General features: G+C 45.0%; 1 protein-coding gene across 1 annotated transcript in view; it reads right to left on the bottom strand.

Moving 5' to 3' along the window:
* LOC311126042 (fibroblast growth factor receptor 3-like) overlaps positions 1-16,495 on the bottom strand; it is a gene marked incomplete at both ends in the record, with an annotated part of 261,688 nt that overhangs the window by 78,607 nt on the left and 166,586 nt on the right. The window contains 2 exons of the mRNA XM_084200070.1: positions 4-194; positions 1,117-1,240. Coding sequence (XP_084056196.1) covers positions 4-194; positions 1,117-1,240 — 315 coding nt within the window. The remainder of the gene's footprint in view (positions 1-3; positions 195-1,116; positions 1,241-16,495) is intronic.

Here is a 16,495-nt window from a genome sequence, read left to right as displayed (position 1 = left end):
CACCTTGAGTATGTTGACGTATGGGACTCTGTCGGGGCCGTATCGAGAGCCGTTCACCTCGATGTGTTTAAGCCACTGGATATGAGGCTGGGCATCGCTGTACACCTTACAGTGGAACTCCACATCACTGCCCAATACCACCGTCTGATTGGCTGGAAGACCCGCCTGGAGGATGGGCCTATGATGGGGGCGCTCTGATTGGGCCAGAGAAGGGAGAGCGGCGGGAGGTTTATTGGTAAACAAAACACACAGAGTATGTCACACCTGATGAACTCACCTCAATCACATTGATGATTGATAGCATGTGACAATATAAACTAATGTCAATTCATCCAATCAAGTTTTCCATCATGTGGTGATCTCGGACCATCTTACCCAGCACGTCTAGCTGGTAGGTGTGGGTGGTGGTCTTACCCAGCACGTCTAGCTGGTAGGTGTGGGTGGTGGTCTTACCTAGTACATCTAGCTGGTAGGTGTGGGTGATGGTCTTACCTAGTACATCTAGCTGGTAGGTGTGGGTGGTGGTCTTACCTAGTACATCTAGCTGGTAGGTGTGGGTGGTGGTCTTACCTAGTACATCTAGCTGGTAGGTGTGGGTGGTGGTCTTACCTAGTACATCTAGCTGGTAGGTGTGGGTGGTGGTCTTACCTAGTACATCTAGCTGGTAGGTGTGGGTGGTGGTCTTACCTAGTACGTCTAGCTGGTAGGTGTGGGTGATGGTCTTACCTAGTACATCTAGCTGGTAGGTGTGGGTGGTGGTCTTACCTAGTACATCTAGCTGGTAGGTGTGGGTGGTGGTCTTACCTAGTACATCTAGCTGGTAGGTGTGGGTGGTGGTCTTACCTAGTACATCTAGCTGGTAGGTGTGGGTGATGGTCTTACCTAGTACATCTAGCTGGTAGGTGTGGGTGGTGGTCTTACCTAGTACATCTAGCTGGTAGGTGTGGGTGGTGGTCTTACCTAGTACATCTAGCTGGTAAGTGTGGGTGGTGGTCTTACCTAGTACATCTAGCTGGTAGGTGTGGGTGGTGGTCTTACCTAGTACATCTAGCTGGTAGGTGTGGGTGGTGGTCTTACCTAGTACATCTAGCTGGTAGGTGTGGGTGGTGGTCTTACCTAGTACATCTAGCTGGTAGGTGTGGGTGATGGTGCCATACTTGTTCTGTACAACACAGGTGTAGTTCCCACGGTCTGATGGGACAGCACTCTCCATCACCAGGCTCCACTGCTGGTGCCTTAGCTGAGGGGGAGAGAGGGAGGGTCAGAGGAGGGAAAGAAGGGAGGAGAGAGAGGGAAGCAGGAGGGGGAGTTGGGCAGGGTGAGACAAGGAGAGAAGCAGGGAGGGGTAGAGACAGGGAGGGAGAGAGAGGGGGAGTCAGGAGGGGGAGATGGGCAGGGAGGGAGAGAGAGGGGGAGTCAGGAGGGGGAGATGGGCAGGGAGGGGTAGAGACAGGGTTAGCTGAGTGGCGCAGTGGTCTAAGGCACTGCATCGCAGTGCTAACTGTGCCACTAGAGATCCAGGTTCGAATCCAGGCTCTGTCGCAGCCGGCCGCGACCGGGAGACTCATGGGCGGCGCACAATTGGCCCAGCGTCGTCCAGGGTAGGGGAGGGAATGGCCGGCAGGGATGTAGCTCAGTTGATAGAGCATGGCGTTTGCAACGCCAGGGTTGTGGGTTCGATTCCCACGGGGGGCCAGTATAAAAAAAACAAAATGTAATCACTAACTGTAAGTCGCTCTGGATAAGAGCGTCTGCTAAATGACTAAAATGTAAATGTAAATAAGTGTGACATAGAGGAGAGACAGAGGGTTGGCAAACATGGCAAAGGAAAGAGAGAGGAGCTGGGTGTTAGAGCAGATTAGAACTAGACAGAACCAAACCAGACAGTTGGACCACACTTCAGGATGAAAATAACAACAACAAGATAGAGAGGCAAAGAGAACAGAGAGAGAGGAATAGAGAACAGAGAGAGAGGAATAGAGAACAGAGAGAGAGGAATAGAGAACAGAGAGAGAGGAATAGAGAACAGAGAGAGAGGAATAGAGAACAGAGAGAGAGGAATAGAGAACACAGAGAGAGGAATAGAGAACAGAGAGAGAGAGGAATAGAGAACACAGAGAGAGAGAGGAATAGAGAACACATAGAGAGGAATAGAGAACAGAGAGAGGAACAGAGAGAGAGGAATAGAGAACAGAGAGAGAGGAATAGAGAACAGAGAGAGAGGAATAGAGAACAGAGAGAGAGGAATAGAGAACAGAGAGAGAGGAATAGAGAACAGAGAGAGAGGAATAGAGAACAGAGAGAGAGGAATAGAGAACAGAGAGAGAGAGGAATATAGAACAGAGAGAGAGGCAAAGAGAACAGAGAGAGAGGAATAGAGAACAGAGAGAGAGGCAAAGAGAACAGAGAGAGAGGAATAGAGAACAGAGAGAGAGAGGCATAGAGAACAGAGAGAGAGGAATAGAGAACACAGAGAGAGAGAGATAGGAATAGAGAACACAGAGAGAGAGAGGAATAGAGAACAGAGAGAGAGAGAGATATGAATAGAGAACAGAGAGAGAGAGGAATAGAGAACAGAGAGAGAGGCAAAGAGAACAGAGAGAGAGGAATAGAGAACAGAGAGAGAGGAATAGAGAACAGAGAGAGAGGAATATAGAACAGAGAGAGAGGAATAGAGAACAGAGAGAGCGGAATAGAGAACAAAGAGAGAGAGAGGAATAGAGAACACATAGAGAGGAATAGAGAACAGAGAGAGGAACAGAGAGAGAGGAATAGAGAACAGAGAGAGAGGAATAGAGAACAGAGAGAGAGGAATAGAGAACAGAGAGAGAAGAATAGAGAACAGAGAGAGAGGAATAGAGAACAGAGAGAGTGGAATAGAGAACAGAGAGAGAGGAATAGAGAACAGAGAGAGAGAGGAATATAGAACAGAGAGAGAGGCAAAGAGAACAGAGAGAGAGGAATAGAGAACAGAGAGAGAGGCAAAGAGAACAGAGAGAGAGGAATAGAGAACAGAGAGAGAGGAATAGAGAACAGAGAGAGAGGAATAGAGAACAGAGAGAGAGGAATAGAGAACAGAGAGCGAGGAATAGAGAACAGAGAGCGAGGAATAGAGAACAGAGAGAGAAGAATAGAGAACAGAGAGAGAGGAATAGAGAACAGAGAGAGAGGAATAGAGAACAGAGAGAGAGGAATAGAGAACAGAGAGAGAGAGGAATATAGAACAGAGAGAGAGGCAAAGAGAACAGAGAGAGAGGAATAGAGAACAGAGAGAGAGGCAAAGAGAACAGAGAGAGAGGAATAGAGAACAGAGAGAGAGGAATAGAGAACAGAGAGAGAGGAATAGAGAACACAGAGAGAGGAATAGAGAACAGAGAGAGAGAGGAATAGAGAACACAGAGAGAGAGAGGAATAGAGAACACAGAGAGAGAGAGGAATAGAGAACAGAGAGAGGAACAGAGAGAGAGGAATAGAGAACAGAGAGAGAGGAATAGAGAACAGAGAGAGAGGAATAGAGAACAGAGAGAGAAGAATAGAGAACAGAGAGAGAGGAATAGAGAACAGAGAGAGAGGAATAGAGAACAGAGAGAGAGGAATAGAGAACAGAGAGAGAGAGGAATATAGAACAGAGAGAGAGGCAAAGAGAACAGAGAGAGAGGAATAGAGAACAGAGAGAGAGGCAAAGAGAACAGAGAGAGAGGAATAGAGAACAGAGAGAGAGAGGCATAGAGAACAGAGAGAGAGGAATAGAGAACACAGAGAGAGAGAGGAATAGAGAACACAGAGAGAGAGAGATAGGAATAGAGAACACAGAGAGAGAGAGGAATAGAGAACAGAGAGAGAGAGAGATATGAATAGAGAACAGAGAGAGAGAGGAATAGAGAACAGAGAGAGAGGCAAAGAGAACAGAGAGAGAGGAATAGAGAACAGAGAGAGAGGAATAGAGAACAGAGAGAGAGGAATATAGAACAGAGAGAGAGGAATAGAGAACAGAGAGAGAGGAATAGAGAACAGAGAGAGAGGAATAGAGAACAGAGAGAGAGGAATAGAGAACAGAGAGAGAGAGGAATAGAGAACACAGAGAGAGGAATAGAGAACAGAGAGAGGAACAGAGAGAGAGGAATAGAGAACAGAGAGAGAGGAATAGAGAACAGAGAGAGAGGAATAGAGAACAGAGAGAGAGTAATAGAGAACAGAGAGAGAGGAATAGAGAACAGAGAGAGAGGAATAGAGAACACAGAGAGAGGAATAGAGAACAGAGAGAGAGGAATAGAGAACACAGAGAGAGAGAGGAATAGAGAACACAGAGAGAGGAATAGAGAACAGAGAGAGGAACAGAGAGAGAGGAATAGAGAACAGAGAGAGAGGAATAGAGAACAGAGAGAGAGGAATAGAGAACAGAGAGAGAGGAATAGAGAACAGAGAGAGAGAGGAATATAGAACAGAGAGAGAGGCAAAGAGAACAGAGAGAGAGGAATAGAGAACAGAGAGAGAGGCAAAGAGAACAGAGAGAGAGGAATAGAGAACAGAGAGAGAGAGGCATAGAGAACAGAGAGAGAGGAATAGAGAACACAGAGAGAGAGAGGAATAGAGAACACAGAGAGAGAGAGATAGGAATAGAGAACACAGAGAGAGAGAGGAATAGAGAACAGAGAGAGAGAGAGATATGAATAGAGAACAGAGAGAGAGAGGAATAGAGAACAGAGAGAGAGGCAAAGAGAACAGAGAGAGAGGAATAGAGAACAGAGAGAGAGGAATATAGAACAGAGAGAGAGGAATAGAGAACAGAGAGAGAGGAATAGAGAACAGAGAGAGAGGAATAGAGAACAGAGAGAGAGGAATAGAGAACAGAGAGAGAGAGGAATAGAGAACATAGAGAGAGGAATAGAGAACAGAGAGAGGAACAGAGAGAGAGGAATAGAGAACAGAGAGAGAGGAATAGAGAACAGAGAGAGAGGAATAGAGAACAGAGAGAGAGGAATAGAGAACAGAGAGAGAGGAATAGAGAACAGAGAGGGGCGGCAGGTAGCTTAGTGGTTAAGAGCGTTGTGCCAGTAACCGAAAGGTCGCTGGTTCTAATCCCCGAGCCGACTAGGTGAAAAACCTGTCGATGTGCCCTTGAGCAAGGCACTTAACCCTAATTGCTCCTGTAAGTCGCTCTGGATAAGAGCGTCTGCTAAATGACCAATTTATTTATTTATTTTTAGGAATATAGAACAGAGAGAGAGGCAAAGAGAACAGAGAGAGAGGAATAGAGAACAGAGAGAGAGGCAAAGAGAACAGAGAGAGAGGAATAGAGAACAGAGAGAGAGAGGCATAGAGAACAGAGAGAGAGGAATAGAGAACACAGAGAGAGAGAGGAATAGAGAACACAGAGAGAGAGAGATAGGAATAGAGAACACAGAGAGAGAGAGGAATAGAGAACAGAGAGAGAGAGAGATATGAATAGAGAACAGAGAGAGAGAGGAATAGAGAACAGAGAGAGAGGCAAAGAGAACAGAGAGAGAGGAATAGAGAACAGAGAGAGAGGAATAGAGAACAGAGAGAGAGGAATATAGAACAGAGAGAGGGGAATAGAGAACAGAGAGAGACGCAAAGAGAACAGAGAGAGAGGAATATGGAACAGAGAGAGAGGAATAGAGAACAGAGTGAGAGAGGAATAGAGAACAGAGAGAGAGAGGAATAGAGAACAGAGAGAGAGGAATAGAGAACAGAGAGAGAGGAATAGAGAACAGAGAGAGAGAGGAATAGAGAACAGAGAGAGAGATGAATAGAGAACAGAGAGAGAGAGGAATAGAGAACAGAGAGAGAGAGGAATAGAGAACAGAGAGAGAGGAATAGAGAACAGAGAGAGAGAGGAATAGAGAACAGAGAGAGAGGAATAGAGAACAGAGAGAGATGAATAGAGAACAGAGAGAGAGAGTGACCCTGTGTAGTGTAGTATAGACTGGTTCAGTGTAGTATAGACTGGTTCAGTGTAGTAACCCTGGGTAGTGTAGTATAGACTGGTATAGTGTAGTAACCCTGGGTAGTGTAGTAACCCTGGGTAGTGTAGTATAGACTGGTATAGTGTAGTATAGACTGGTATAGTGTAGTAACCCTGGGTAGTGTAGTATAGACTGGTTCAGTGTAGTATAGACTGGTACAGTGTAGTATAGACTGGTTCAGTGTAGTATAGACTGGTATAGTGTAGTAACCATGGGTAGTGTAGTATAGACTGGTTCAGTGTAGTGTAGTATAGACTGGTACAGTGTAGTAACCCTGGGTAGTGTAGTATAGACTGGTATAGTGTAGTATAGACTGGTATAGTGTAGTATAGACTGGTATAGTGTAGTATAGACTGGTACAGTGTAGTAACCCTGGGTAGTGTAGTATAGACTGGTATAGTGTAGTATAGACTTGTATAGTGTAGTATAGACTGGTATAGTGTAGTATAGACTGGTATAGTGTAGTATAGACTGGTATAGTGTAGTATAGACTGGTATAGTATAGTATAGACTGGTATAGTGTAGTATAGACTGGTACAGTGTAGTATAGACTGGTTCAGTGTAGTATAGACTGGTACAGTGTAGTATAGACTGGTACAGTGTAGTAACCCTGGATAGTGTAGTATAGACTGGTATAGTGTAGTATAGACTGGTACAGTGTAGTATAGACTGGTACAGTGTAGTATAGACTGGTATAGTGTAGTATAGACTGGTATCGTGTAGTATAGACTGGTATAGTGTAGTATAGACTGGTTCAGTGTAGTAACCCTGTGTAGTGTAGTATAGACTGGTATAGTGTAGTAACCCTGGGTAGTGTAGTATAGACTGGTATAGTGTAGTATAGACTGGTATAGTGTAGTATAGACTGGTATAGTGTAGTATAGACTGGTACAGTGTAGTAACCCTGGGTAGTGTAGTATAGACTGGTATAGTGTAGTAACCCTGTGTAGTGTAGTATAGACTGGTACAGTGTAGTATAGACTGGTACAGTGTAGTATAGACTGGTATAGTGTAGTATAGACTAATAGAGTGTAGTATAGACTGGTACAGTGTAGTATAGTCTGGTTCAGCGTATTATAGACTGGTATAGTGTAGTATAGACTGGTATAGTGTAGTATAGACTGGTACAGTGTAGTATAGACTGGTACAGTGTAGTATAGACTGGTATAGTGTAGTATAGACTGGTACAGTGTAGTAACCCTGTGTAGTGTAGTATAGACTGGTATAGTGTAGTAACCCTGGGTAGTGTAGTAACCCTGGGTAGTGTAGTATAGACTGGTATAGTGTAGTATAGACTGGTATAGTGTAGTAACCCTGTGTAGTGTAGTATAGACTGGTATAGTGTAGTATAGACTGGTACAGTGTAGTAACCCTGGGTAGTGTAGTAACCCTGGGTATTGTAGTATAGAGTAGTATAGACTGGTATAGTGTAGTATAGACTGGTATAGTGTAGTAACCCTGTGTAGTGTAGTATAGACTGGTATAGTGTAGTATAGACTGGTATAGTGTAGTAACCCTGTGTAGTGTAGTATAGACTGGTATAGTGTAGTATAGACTGGTACAGTGTAGTATAGACTGGTATAGTGTAGTATAGACTGGTATAGTGTAGTAACCCTGTGTAGTGTAGTATAGACTAGTATAGTGTAGTATAGACTGGTACAGTGTAGTATAGACTGGTATAGTGTAGTATAGACTGGTTTAGTGTAGTAACCCTGTGTAGTGTAGTATAGACTGGTATAGCGTAGTATAGACTGGTATAGTGTAGTATAGACTGGTACAGTGTAGTAACACTGGGTAGTGTAGTATAGACTGGTATAGTGTAGTATAGTCTGGTACAGTGTAGTATAGACTGGTATAGTGTAGTATAGACTGGTATAGTGTAGTAACCCTGTGTAGTGTAGTATAGACTAGTATAGTGTAGTATAGACTGGTACAGTGTAGTATAGACTGGTATAGTGTAGTATAGACTGGTATAGTGTAGTAACCCTGTGTAGTGTAGTATAGACTGGTATAGTGTAGTAACCCTGGGTAGTGTAGTAACCCTGTGTAGTGTAGTATAGACTGGTACAGTGTAGTATAGACTGGTATAGTGTAGTAACCCTGTGTAGTGTAGTATAGACTGGTATAGTGTAGTATAGACTGGTATAGTGTAGTATAGACTGGTACAGTGTAGTAACCCTGGGTAGTGTAGTATAGACTGGTATAGTGTAGTAACCCTGTGTAGTGTAGTATAGACTGGTACAGTGTAGTATAGACTGGTACAGTGTAGTATAGACTGGTATAGTGTAGTATAGACTAATAGAGTGTAGTATAGACTGGTACAGTGTAGTATAGTCTGGTTCAGCGTATTATAGACTGGTATAGTGTAGTATAGACTGGTATAGTGTAGTATAGACTGGTACAGTGTAGTATAGACTGGTACAGTGTAGTATAGACTGGTATAGTGTAGTATAGACTGGTACAGTGTAGTAACCCTGTGTAGTGTAGTATAGACTGGTATAGTGTAGTAACCCTGGGTAGTGTAGTAACCCTGGGTAGTGTAGTATAGACTGGTATAGTGTAGTATAGACTGGTATAGTGTAGTAACCCTGTGTAGTGTAGTATAGACTGGTATAGTGTAGTATAGACTGGTACAGTGTAGTAACCCTGGGTAGTGTAGTAACCCTGGGTATTGTAGTATAGAGTAGTATAGACTGGTATAGTGTAGTATAGACTGGTATAGTGTAGTAACCCTGTGTAGTGTAGTATAGACTGGTATAGTGTAGTATAGACTGGTACAGTGTAGTATAGACTGTATAGTGTAGTATAGACTGGTATAGTGTAGTAACCCTGTGTAGTGTAGTATAGACTAGTATAGTGTAGTATAGACTGGTACAGTGTAGTATAGACTGGTATAGTGTAGTATAGACTGGTTTAGTGTAGTAACCCTGTGTAGTGTAGTATAGACTGGTATAGCGTAGTATAGACTGGTATAGTGTAGTATAGACTGGTACAGTGTAGTAACACTGGGTAGTGTAGTATAGACTGGTATAGTGTAGTATAGTCTGGTACAGTGTAGTATAGACTGGTATAGTGTAGTATAGACTGGTATAGTGTAGTAACCCTGTGTAGTGTAGTATAGACTAGTATAGTGTAGTATAGACTGGTACAGTGTAGTATAGACTGGTATAGTGTAGTATAGACTGGTATAGTGTAGTAACCCTGTGTAGTGTAGTATAGACTGGTATAGTGTAGTAACCCTGGGTAGTGTAGTAACCCTGTGTAGTGTAGTATAGACTGGTACAGTGTAGTATAGACTGGTATAGTGTAGTAACCCTGTGTAGTGTAGTATAGACTGGTATAGTGTAGTATAGACTGGTACAGTGTAGTATAGACTGGTACAGTGTAGTAACTCTGGGTAGTGTAGTATAGACTGGTACAGTGTAGTAACCCTGGGTAGTGTAGTATAGACTGGTACAGTGTAGTATAGACTGGTACAGTGTAGTAACCCTGGGTAGTGTAGTATAGACTGGTACAGTGTAGTATAGACTGGTTCAGTGTAGTATAGACTGGTATAGTGTAGTATAGACTGGTACAGTGTAGTATAGACTGGTATAGTGTAGTAACCCTGGGTAGTGTAGTAACCCTGTGTAGTGTAGTATAGACTGGTACAGTGTAGTATAGACTGGTATAGTGTAGTAACCCTGTGTAGTGTAGTATAGACTGGTATAGTGTAGTATAGACTGGTACAGTGTAGTATAGACTGGTACAGTGTAGTAACTCTGGGTAGTGTAGTATAGACTGGTACAGTGTAGTAACCCTGGGTAGTGTAGTATAGACTGGTACAGTGTAGTATAGACTGGTACAGTGTAGTAACCCTGGGTAGTGTAGTATAGACTGGTACAGTGTAGTATAGACTGGTTCAGTGTAGTATAGACTGGTATAGTGTAGTATAGACTGGTATAGTGTAGTATAGAACCATACACTGGGTTTAGAACCATTTCACCACTTCACTGGGTGGAACAATTTAACCCCTACACAATGTAGAACCATTTAATCCCTACACAATGTAGAACCATTTAATCCCTACACAATGTAGAACCATTTAACCCCTACACAATGTAGAACCATTTAACCCCTACACAATGTAGAACCATTTAACCCCTACACAATGTAGAACCATTTAACCCCTACACAATGTAGAACCATTTAACCCCTACACTATGTAGAACCATTTAACCCCTACACTGGGTACAACCATTTAACCCCTACACAATGTAGAACCATTTAACCCCTACACAATGTAGAACCATTTAATCCCTACACAATGTAGAACCATTTAACCCCTACACAATGTAGAACCATTTAACCCCTACACAATGTAGAACCATTTAACCCCTACACAATGTAGAACCATTTAACCCCTACACTATGTAGAACCATTTAACCCCTACACTGGGTACAACCATTTAACCCCTGTGTGGGTGGAACAATTTAACCCCTGTGTGGGTGGAACCATTTAACCCCTGTGTGGGTGGAACCATTTAACCCCTACAGTACTCTGGGTAAAGCTGGGGGAGGTCACCTCACAGGTCAGTTAGTCACTCATATAATTCTGTCATTGTGGAGAACTATCTCTCTTCCTCTCCTCTCTCTTCCTCTCCTCTCTCTTCCTCTCCCTCTCTTCCTCTCCCTCTCTTCCTCTCCTCTCTCTTCCTCTCCCTCTTCCTCTCCCTCTCTTCCTCTCCCTCCTCTTCCTCTCCTCTCTCTTCCTCTCCTCTCTCTTCCTCTCCTCTCTCTTCCTCTCCCTCTCTTCCTCTCCTCTCTCTTCCTCTCCCTCTCTTCCTCTCCACTCTCTTCCTCTCCCTCTCTTTCTGCCCCTTCTGTCTTACTCTGTTTTTCACTTCTTCTCTCTCTTGGAGGCCAATGTGGAAAATAATGAACCAATGTAAATATTATGACTGTATTTATTTGTTAAGTTGCATGGTAACAGAGCGCAGGCATTGCACAGGCTGGCAAATGGTTTGTGTACCCTGCCCCGCCCCAGCCCCCGCCCCAGCCCCCTCTACCCTAGCCCCCCTCTACCCCAGCCCCCTCTACCCTAGCCCCCCTCTACCCCCAAAACTCCATCCCACCAAAACAGGTTGTAATTTCAGGCAGTCCTCTCAAACAGATCTTACACTAAAAGGGCATTATCATCATTTTCACAGTATTATTCCAACCTCATAGTGTGGAAATATATATAAAACACAGGAAAATCATGTTTTTGACTGCATTGGGCCTTTAAGCAGCTTTAATCTGCAGTCAGAGAGAGTTAAGGTTTTACAGACCTGGCTGTGATGGGAAGCATGGCATGGGACTATATGGGACAGAACACCTGACTGAATGATCCAGTCCTGTCAGAACCAGCAGGGCTAAGGGTTATTAATGATCCAGTCCTGTCAGATCCAGCAGGGCTAAGGGTTATTAATGACCCAGTCCTGTCAGAACCAGCAGGGCTAAGGGTTATTAATGACCCAGTCCTGTCAGATCCAGCAGGGCTAAGGGTTATTAATGACCCAGTCCTGTCAGAACCAGCAGGGCTAAGGGTTATTAATGACCCAGTCCTGTCAGAACCAGCAGGGCTAAGGGTTATTAATGACCCAGTCCTGTCAGAACCAGCAGGGCTAAGGGTTATTAATGTATGGTTCTGTCAGAACCAGTAGGGATAAGGGTTATTAATGTATGGTTCTGTCAGAACCAGCAGGGCTAAGGGTTATTAATGACCCAGTCCTGTCAGAACCAGCAGGGCTAAGGGTTATTAATGACCCAGTCCTGTCAGAACCAGCAGGGCTAAGGGTTATTAATGTATGGTTCTGTCAGAACCAGCAGGGCTAAGGGTTATTAATGTATGGTTCTGTCAGAACTAGCAGGGCTAAGGGTTATTAATGTATGGTTCTGTCAGAACTAGCAGGGCTAAGGGTTATTAATGTATGGTCCTGTCAGAACTAGCAGGGCTAAGGGTTATTAATGTATGGTTCTGTCAGAACCAGCAGGGCTAAGGGTTATTAATGTATGGTTCTGTCTGAAGACTCCAGCAGGCTAAGGGTTATTAATGTATGGTCCTGTCAGAACCAGCAGGGCTAAGGGTTATTAATGTATGGTTCTGTCTGAAGACTCCAGCAGGGCTAAGGGTTATTAATGACCCAGTCCTGTCAGAACCAGCAGGGCTAAGGGTTATTAATGACCCAGTCCTGTCAGAACCAGCAGGGCTAAGGGTTATTAATGTATGGTTCTGTCAGAACTAGCAGGGCTAAGGGTTATTAATGTATGGTTCTGTCTGACGACTCCAGCAGGCTAAGGGTTATTAATGTATGGACCTGTCAGAACCAGCAGGGCTAAGGGTTATTAATGTATGGTTCTGTCAGAACCAGCAGGGCTAAGGGTTATTAATGTATGGTTCTGTCAGAACCAGCAGGGCTAAGGGTTATTAATGTATGGTTCTGTCAGAACCAGCAGGGCTAAGGGTTATTAATGTATGGTTCTGTCAGAACTAGCAGGGCTAAGGGTTATTAATGTATGGTTCTGTCTGAAGACTCCATCAGGATATTCCTGTACTGTGCAGCTCTATCAGACCTAGCCAGTTATCAGGATGGATGGATGGTCTGTCAGACCTAGCCAGTTATCAGGATGGATGGATGGTCTGTCAGACCTAGCCAGTTATCAGGATGGATGGATGGTCTGTCAGACCTAGCCAGTTATCAGGATGGATGGATGGTCTGTCAGACCTAGCCAGTTATCAGGATGGATGGATGGTCTGTCAGACCTAGCCAGTTATCAGGATGGATGGATGGTCTGTCAGACCTAGCCAGTTATCAGGATGGATGGATGGTCTGTCAGACCTAGCCAGTTATCAGGATGGATGGATGGTCTGTCAGACCTAGCCAGTTATCAGGATGGATGGATGGTCTGTCAGACCTAGCCAGTTATCAGGATGGATGGATGGTCTGTCAGACCTAGCCAGTTATCAGGATGGATGGATGGTCTGTCAGACCTAGCCAGTTATCAGGATGGATGGATGGTCTGTCAGACCTAGCCAGTTATCAGGATGGATGGATGTGTCACAGCAAAGCAGAGCAGTGGGCCGGTCGGCCAGATGTACAGTCGTGGTCAAACGTTTTGAGAATGACACAAATATTAATTTTCACAAAGTCTGCTGCCTCAGTTTTTATGATGGCAATTTGCATATATTCCAGAATGTTATGAAGAGTGATCAGATGAATTGCAATTAATTGCAAAGTCCCTCTTTGCCATGAAAATGAACTTAATCCCCAAAAAATATTTCCACTGCATTTCAGCCCTGCCACAAAAGGACCAGCTGACATCATGTCAGTGATTCTCTCGTTAACACAGGTGAGAGTGTTGACAAGGACAAGGCTGGAGATCACTCTGTCATGCTGATTGAGTTAGAATAACAGACTGGAAGCTTTAAAATGAGGGTGGTGCTTGAAATCATTGTTCTTCCTCTGTTAACCATGGTTATCTGCAAGGAAACACGTGCCGTCATCATTGCTTTGCACAAAAAGGGCTTCACAGGCAAGGATATTGCTGCTAGTAAGATTGCACCTAAATCAACCATTTATCGGATCATCAAGAACTTATAGGAGAGAGGTTCAATTGTTGTGAAGAAGGCTTCAGGGCGCCCAAGAAAGTCCAGCAAGCGCCAGGACCGTCTCCTAAAGTTGAGCTTGCTCAGGAATGGCAGCAGGCAGGTGTGAGTGCATCTGCGCGCACAGTGAGGCGAAGACTTTTGGAGGATGGCCTGGTGTCAAGAAGGGCAGCGAGGAAGCCACTTCTCTCCAGGAAGAACATCGGGGACAGACTGATATTCTGCAAAAGGTACAGGGATTGGACTGCTGAGGACTGGGGTAAAGTCATTTTCTCTGATGAATCCCCTTTCCGATTGTTTGGTGCATCCGGAAAACACCTTGACCGGAGAAGACAAGGTGAGCGCTACCATCAGTCCTGTGTCATGCCAACAGTAAAGCATCCTGAGACCATTCATGTGTGGGGTTGCTTCTCAGCCAAGGGAGTGGGCTCACTCACAATTTTGCCTAAGAACACAGCCATGAATAAAGAATGGTACCAACACATCCTCCGAGAGCAACTTCTCCCAACCATCCAAGAACAGTTTGGTGACGAACAATGCGTTTTCCAGCATGATGGAGCACCTTGCCATAAGGCAAAAGTGATAACTAAGTGGTCCAGGAAACTACCCAGACCATAATCCCATTGAAAACTTGTGGTCAAAGAGGCGGGTGGACAAACAAAAACCCACAAATTCTGGCAAACTCCAAGCATTGATTATGCAAGAATGGGCTGCCATCAGTCAGGATGTGGCCCAGAAGTTAATTGACAGCATGCCAGGGCGGATTGCAGAGGTCTTGAAAAAGAAGGATCAACACTGCAAATATTGACTCTTTGCATACACTTAATGTAATTGTCAATAAAAGCCTTTGACACTTATGGAATGCTTGTAATTATACTTCAGTATACCATAGTAACATCTGACAAAAATATCTAAAAACACTGAAGCAGCAAACTTTGTGAAGACCAATACTTGTGTCAGAGAGAGAGAGAGAGAGAGAGAGCTTAAGCCCCATCCTCTTCAACATATATATCAACGAATTGGCAAGGGCACTAGAACAGTCTGCAGCACCCGGCATCCCTACTAGAATCTGAAGTCAAATGTCTACTATTTGCTAATGATCTGGTGTTTCTGTCACCAACCAAGGAGGGCCTACAGCAGCACCTAGATCTTCTGCACAGATTATGTCAGACCTGGGCCCAGACAGTACATTTTTACATTTTAGTCATTTAGCAGACGCTCTTATCCAGAGCGACTTACAGTTAGTGAGTGCATACATTATTTTTAATTTTTTCATACTGGCCCCCCGTGGGAATCAAACTTACAACCCTGGCGTTGCAAACGCCATGCTCTACCAACTGAGCTACATCCCTGCCGGCCATTCCCTCCCCTACCCTGGACGACGCTGAGCCAATTGTGCGCCGCCCCATGGGTCTCCCGGTCGCGGCCGGCTACGACAGAGCCTGGATCTTAGTAAGTTAAAAATAATGGTGTTCAAAAAAAGGTCCAGTTTCTAGGACCACAAATACAAATTCCATCTAGACACCGTTGCCCTACAGCACACAAAAAACGATACATACCTCGACCTAAACATCAGCGCCACAGGTAACTTCCACAAAGCTCTGAACGATTTGAGAGACAAGGCAAGAAGGGCCTTCTATGCCATCAAAAGGAACATCAAATTCGACATAACGACAAACACAATCATAACATTGGAACGTTGTCTAGCTTGAGCCGCCCCAGTTGAGCATTAACATAATAAAGGCCTGATGCCATATGTGGTGAAACACAACAGATCTGAGGCCTGATGCCATATGTGGTGAAACACAACAGATCTGAGGCCTGATGCCATATGTGGTGAAACACAACAGATCTGAGGCCTGATGCCATATGTGGTGAAACACAACAGATCTGAGGCCTGATGCCATATGTGGTGAAACACAACAGATCTGAGGCCTGATGCCATATGTGGTGAAACACAACAGATCTGAGGCCTGATGCCATATGTGGTGAAACACAACAGATCTGAGGCCTGATGCCATATGTGGTGAAACACAACAGATCTGAGGCCTGATGCCATATGTGGTGAAACACAACAGCTCTGAGGCCTGATGCCATATGTGGTGAAACACAACAGCTCTGAGGCCTGATGCCATATGTGGTGAAACACAACAGCTCTGAGGCCTGGCTGTCACATGGCCCTTTCTCTCCTGAATGGTATACGCCCCCTTCCCTTTCTATCTCCTATAGGCTAGACCATGCCTATCTGTCTCCTCCCCCTGATGGTTCAATAGAGATGTCACCTTTAACCTCTGTCCCAGGCATTCCATTATGGTGGAGGAGGCTGACCGTTAACTTTGGGCCTACGGTGGAGGAGGCTGACCGTTAACTTTGGGCCTACGGTGGAGGAGGCTGACCGTTAACTGTGGGCCTACGGTGGAGGAGGCTGACCGTTAACTGCTGGCCTTACGGTGGAGGAGGCTGACCGTTAACTGTGGGCCTACGGTGGAGGAGGCTGACCGTTAACTGCTGGCCTTACGGTGGAGGAGGCTGACCGTTAACTGTGGGCCTACGGTGGAGGAGGCTGACCGTTAACTGTGGGCCTACGGTGGAGGAGGCTGACCGTTAACTGCTGGCCTTACGGTGGAGGAGGCTGACCGTTAACTGTGGGCCTACGGTGGAGGAGGCTGACCGTTAACTGCTGGCCTACGGTGGAGGAGGCTGACCGTTAACTGTGGGCCTACGGTGGAGGAGGCTGACCGTTAACTGCTGGCCTACGGTGGAGGAGGCTGACCGTTAACTGCTGGCCTACGGTGGAGGAGGCTGACCGTTAACTGTGGGCCTACGGTGGAGGAGGCTGACCGTTAACTGCTGGCCTACGGTGGAGGAGGCTGACCGTTAA

This window comes from Coregonus lavaretus (assembly GCF_964263955.1).
Source record: "Coregonus lavaretus genome assembly, contig: HAP1_SCAFFOLD_417, whole genome shotgun sequence".
NCBI classification, from domain to species: domain Eukaryota; kingdom Metazoa; phylum Chordata; class Actinopteri; order Salmoniformes; family Salmonidae; genus Coregonus; species Coregonus lavaretus.
Note: the sequence above shows the minus strand (reverse complement) of the source record. Positions and strands in the feature narration are given on the sequence as shown.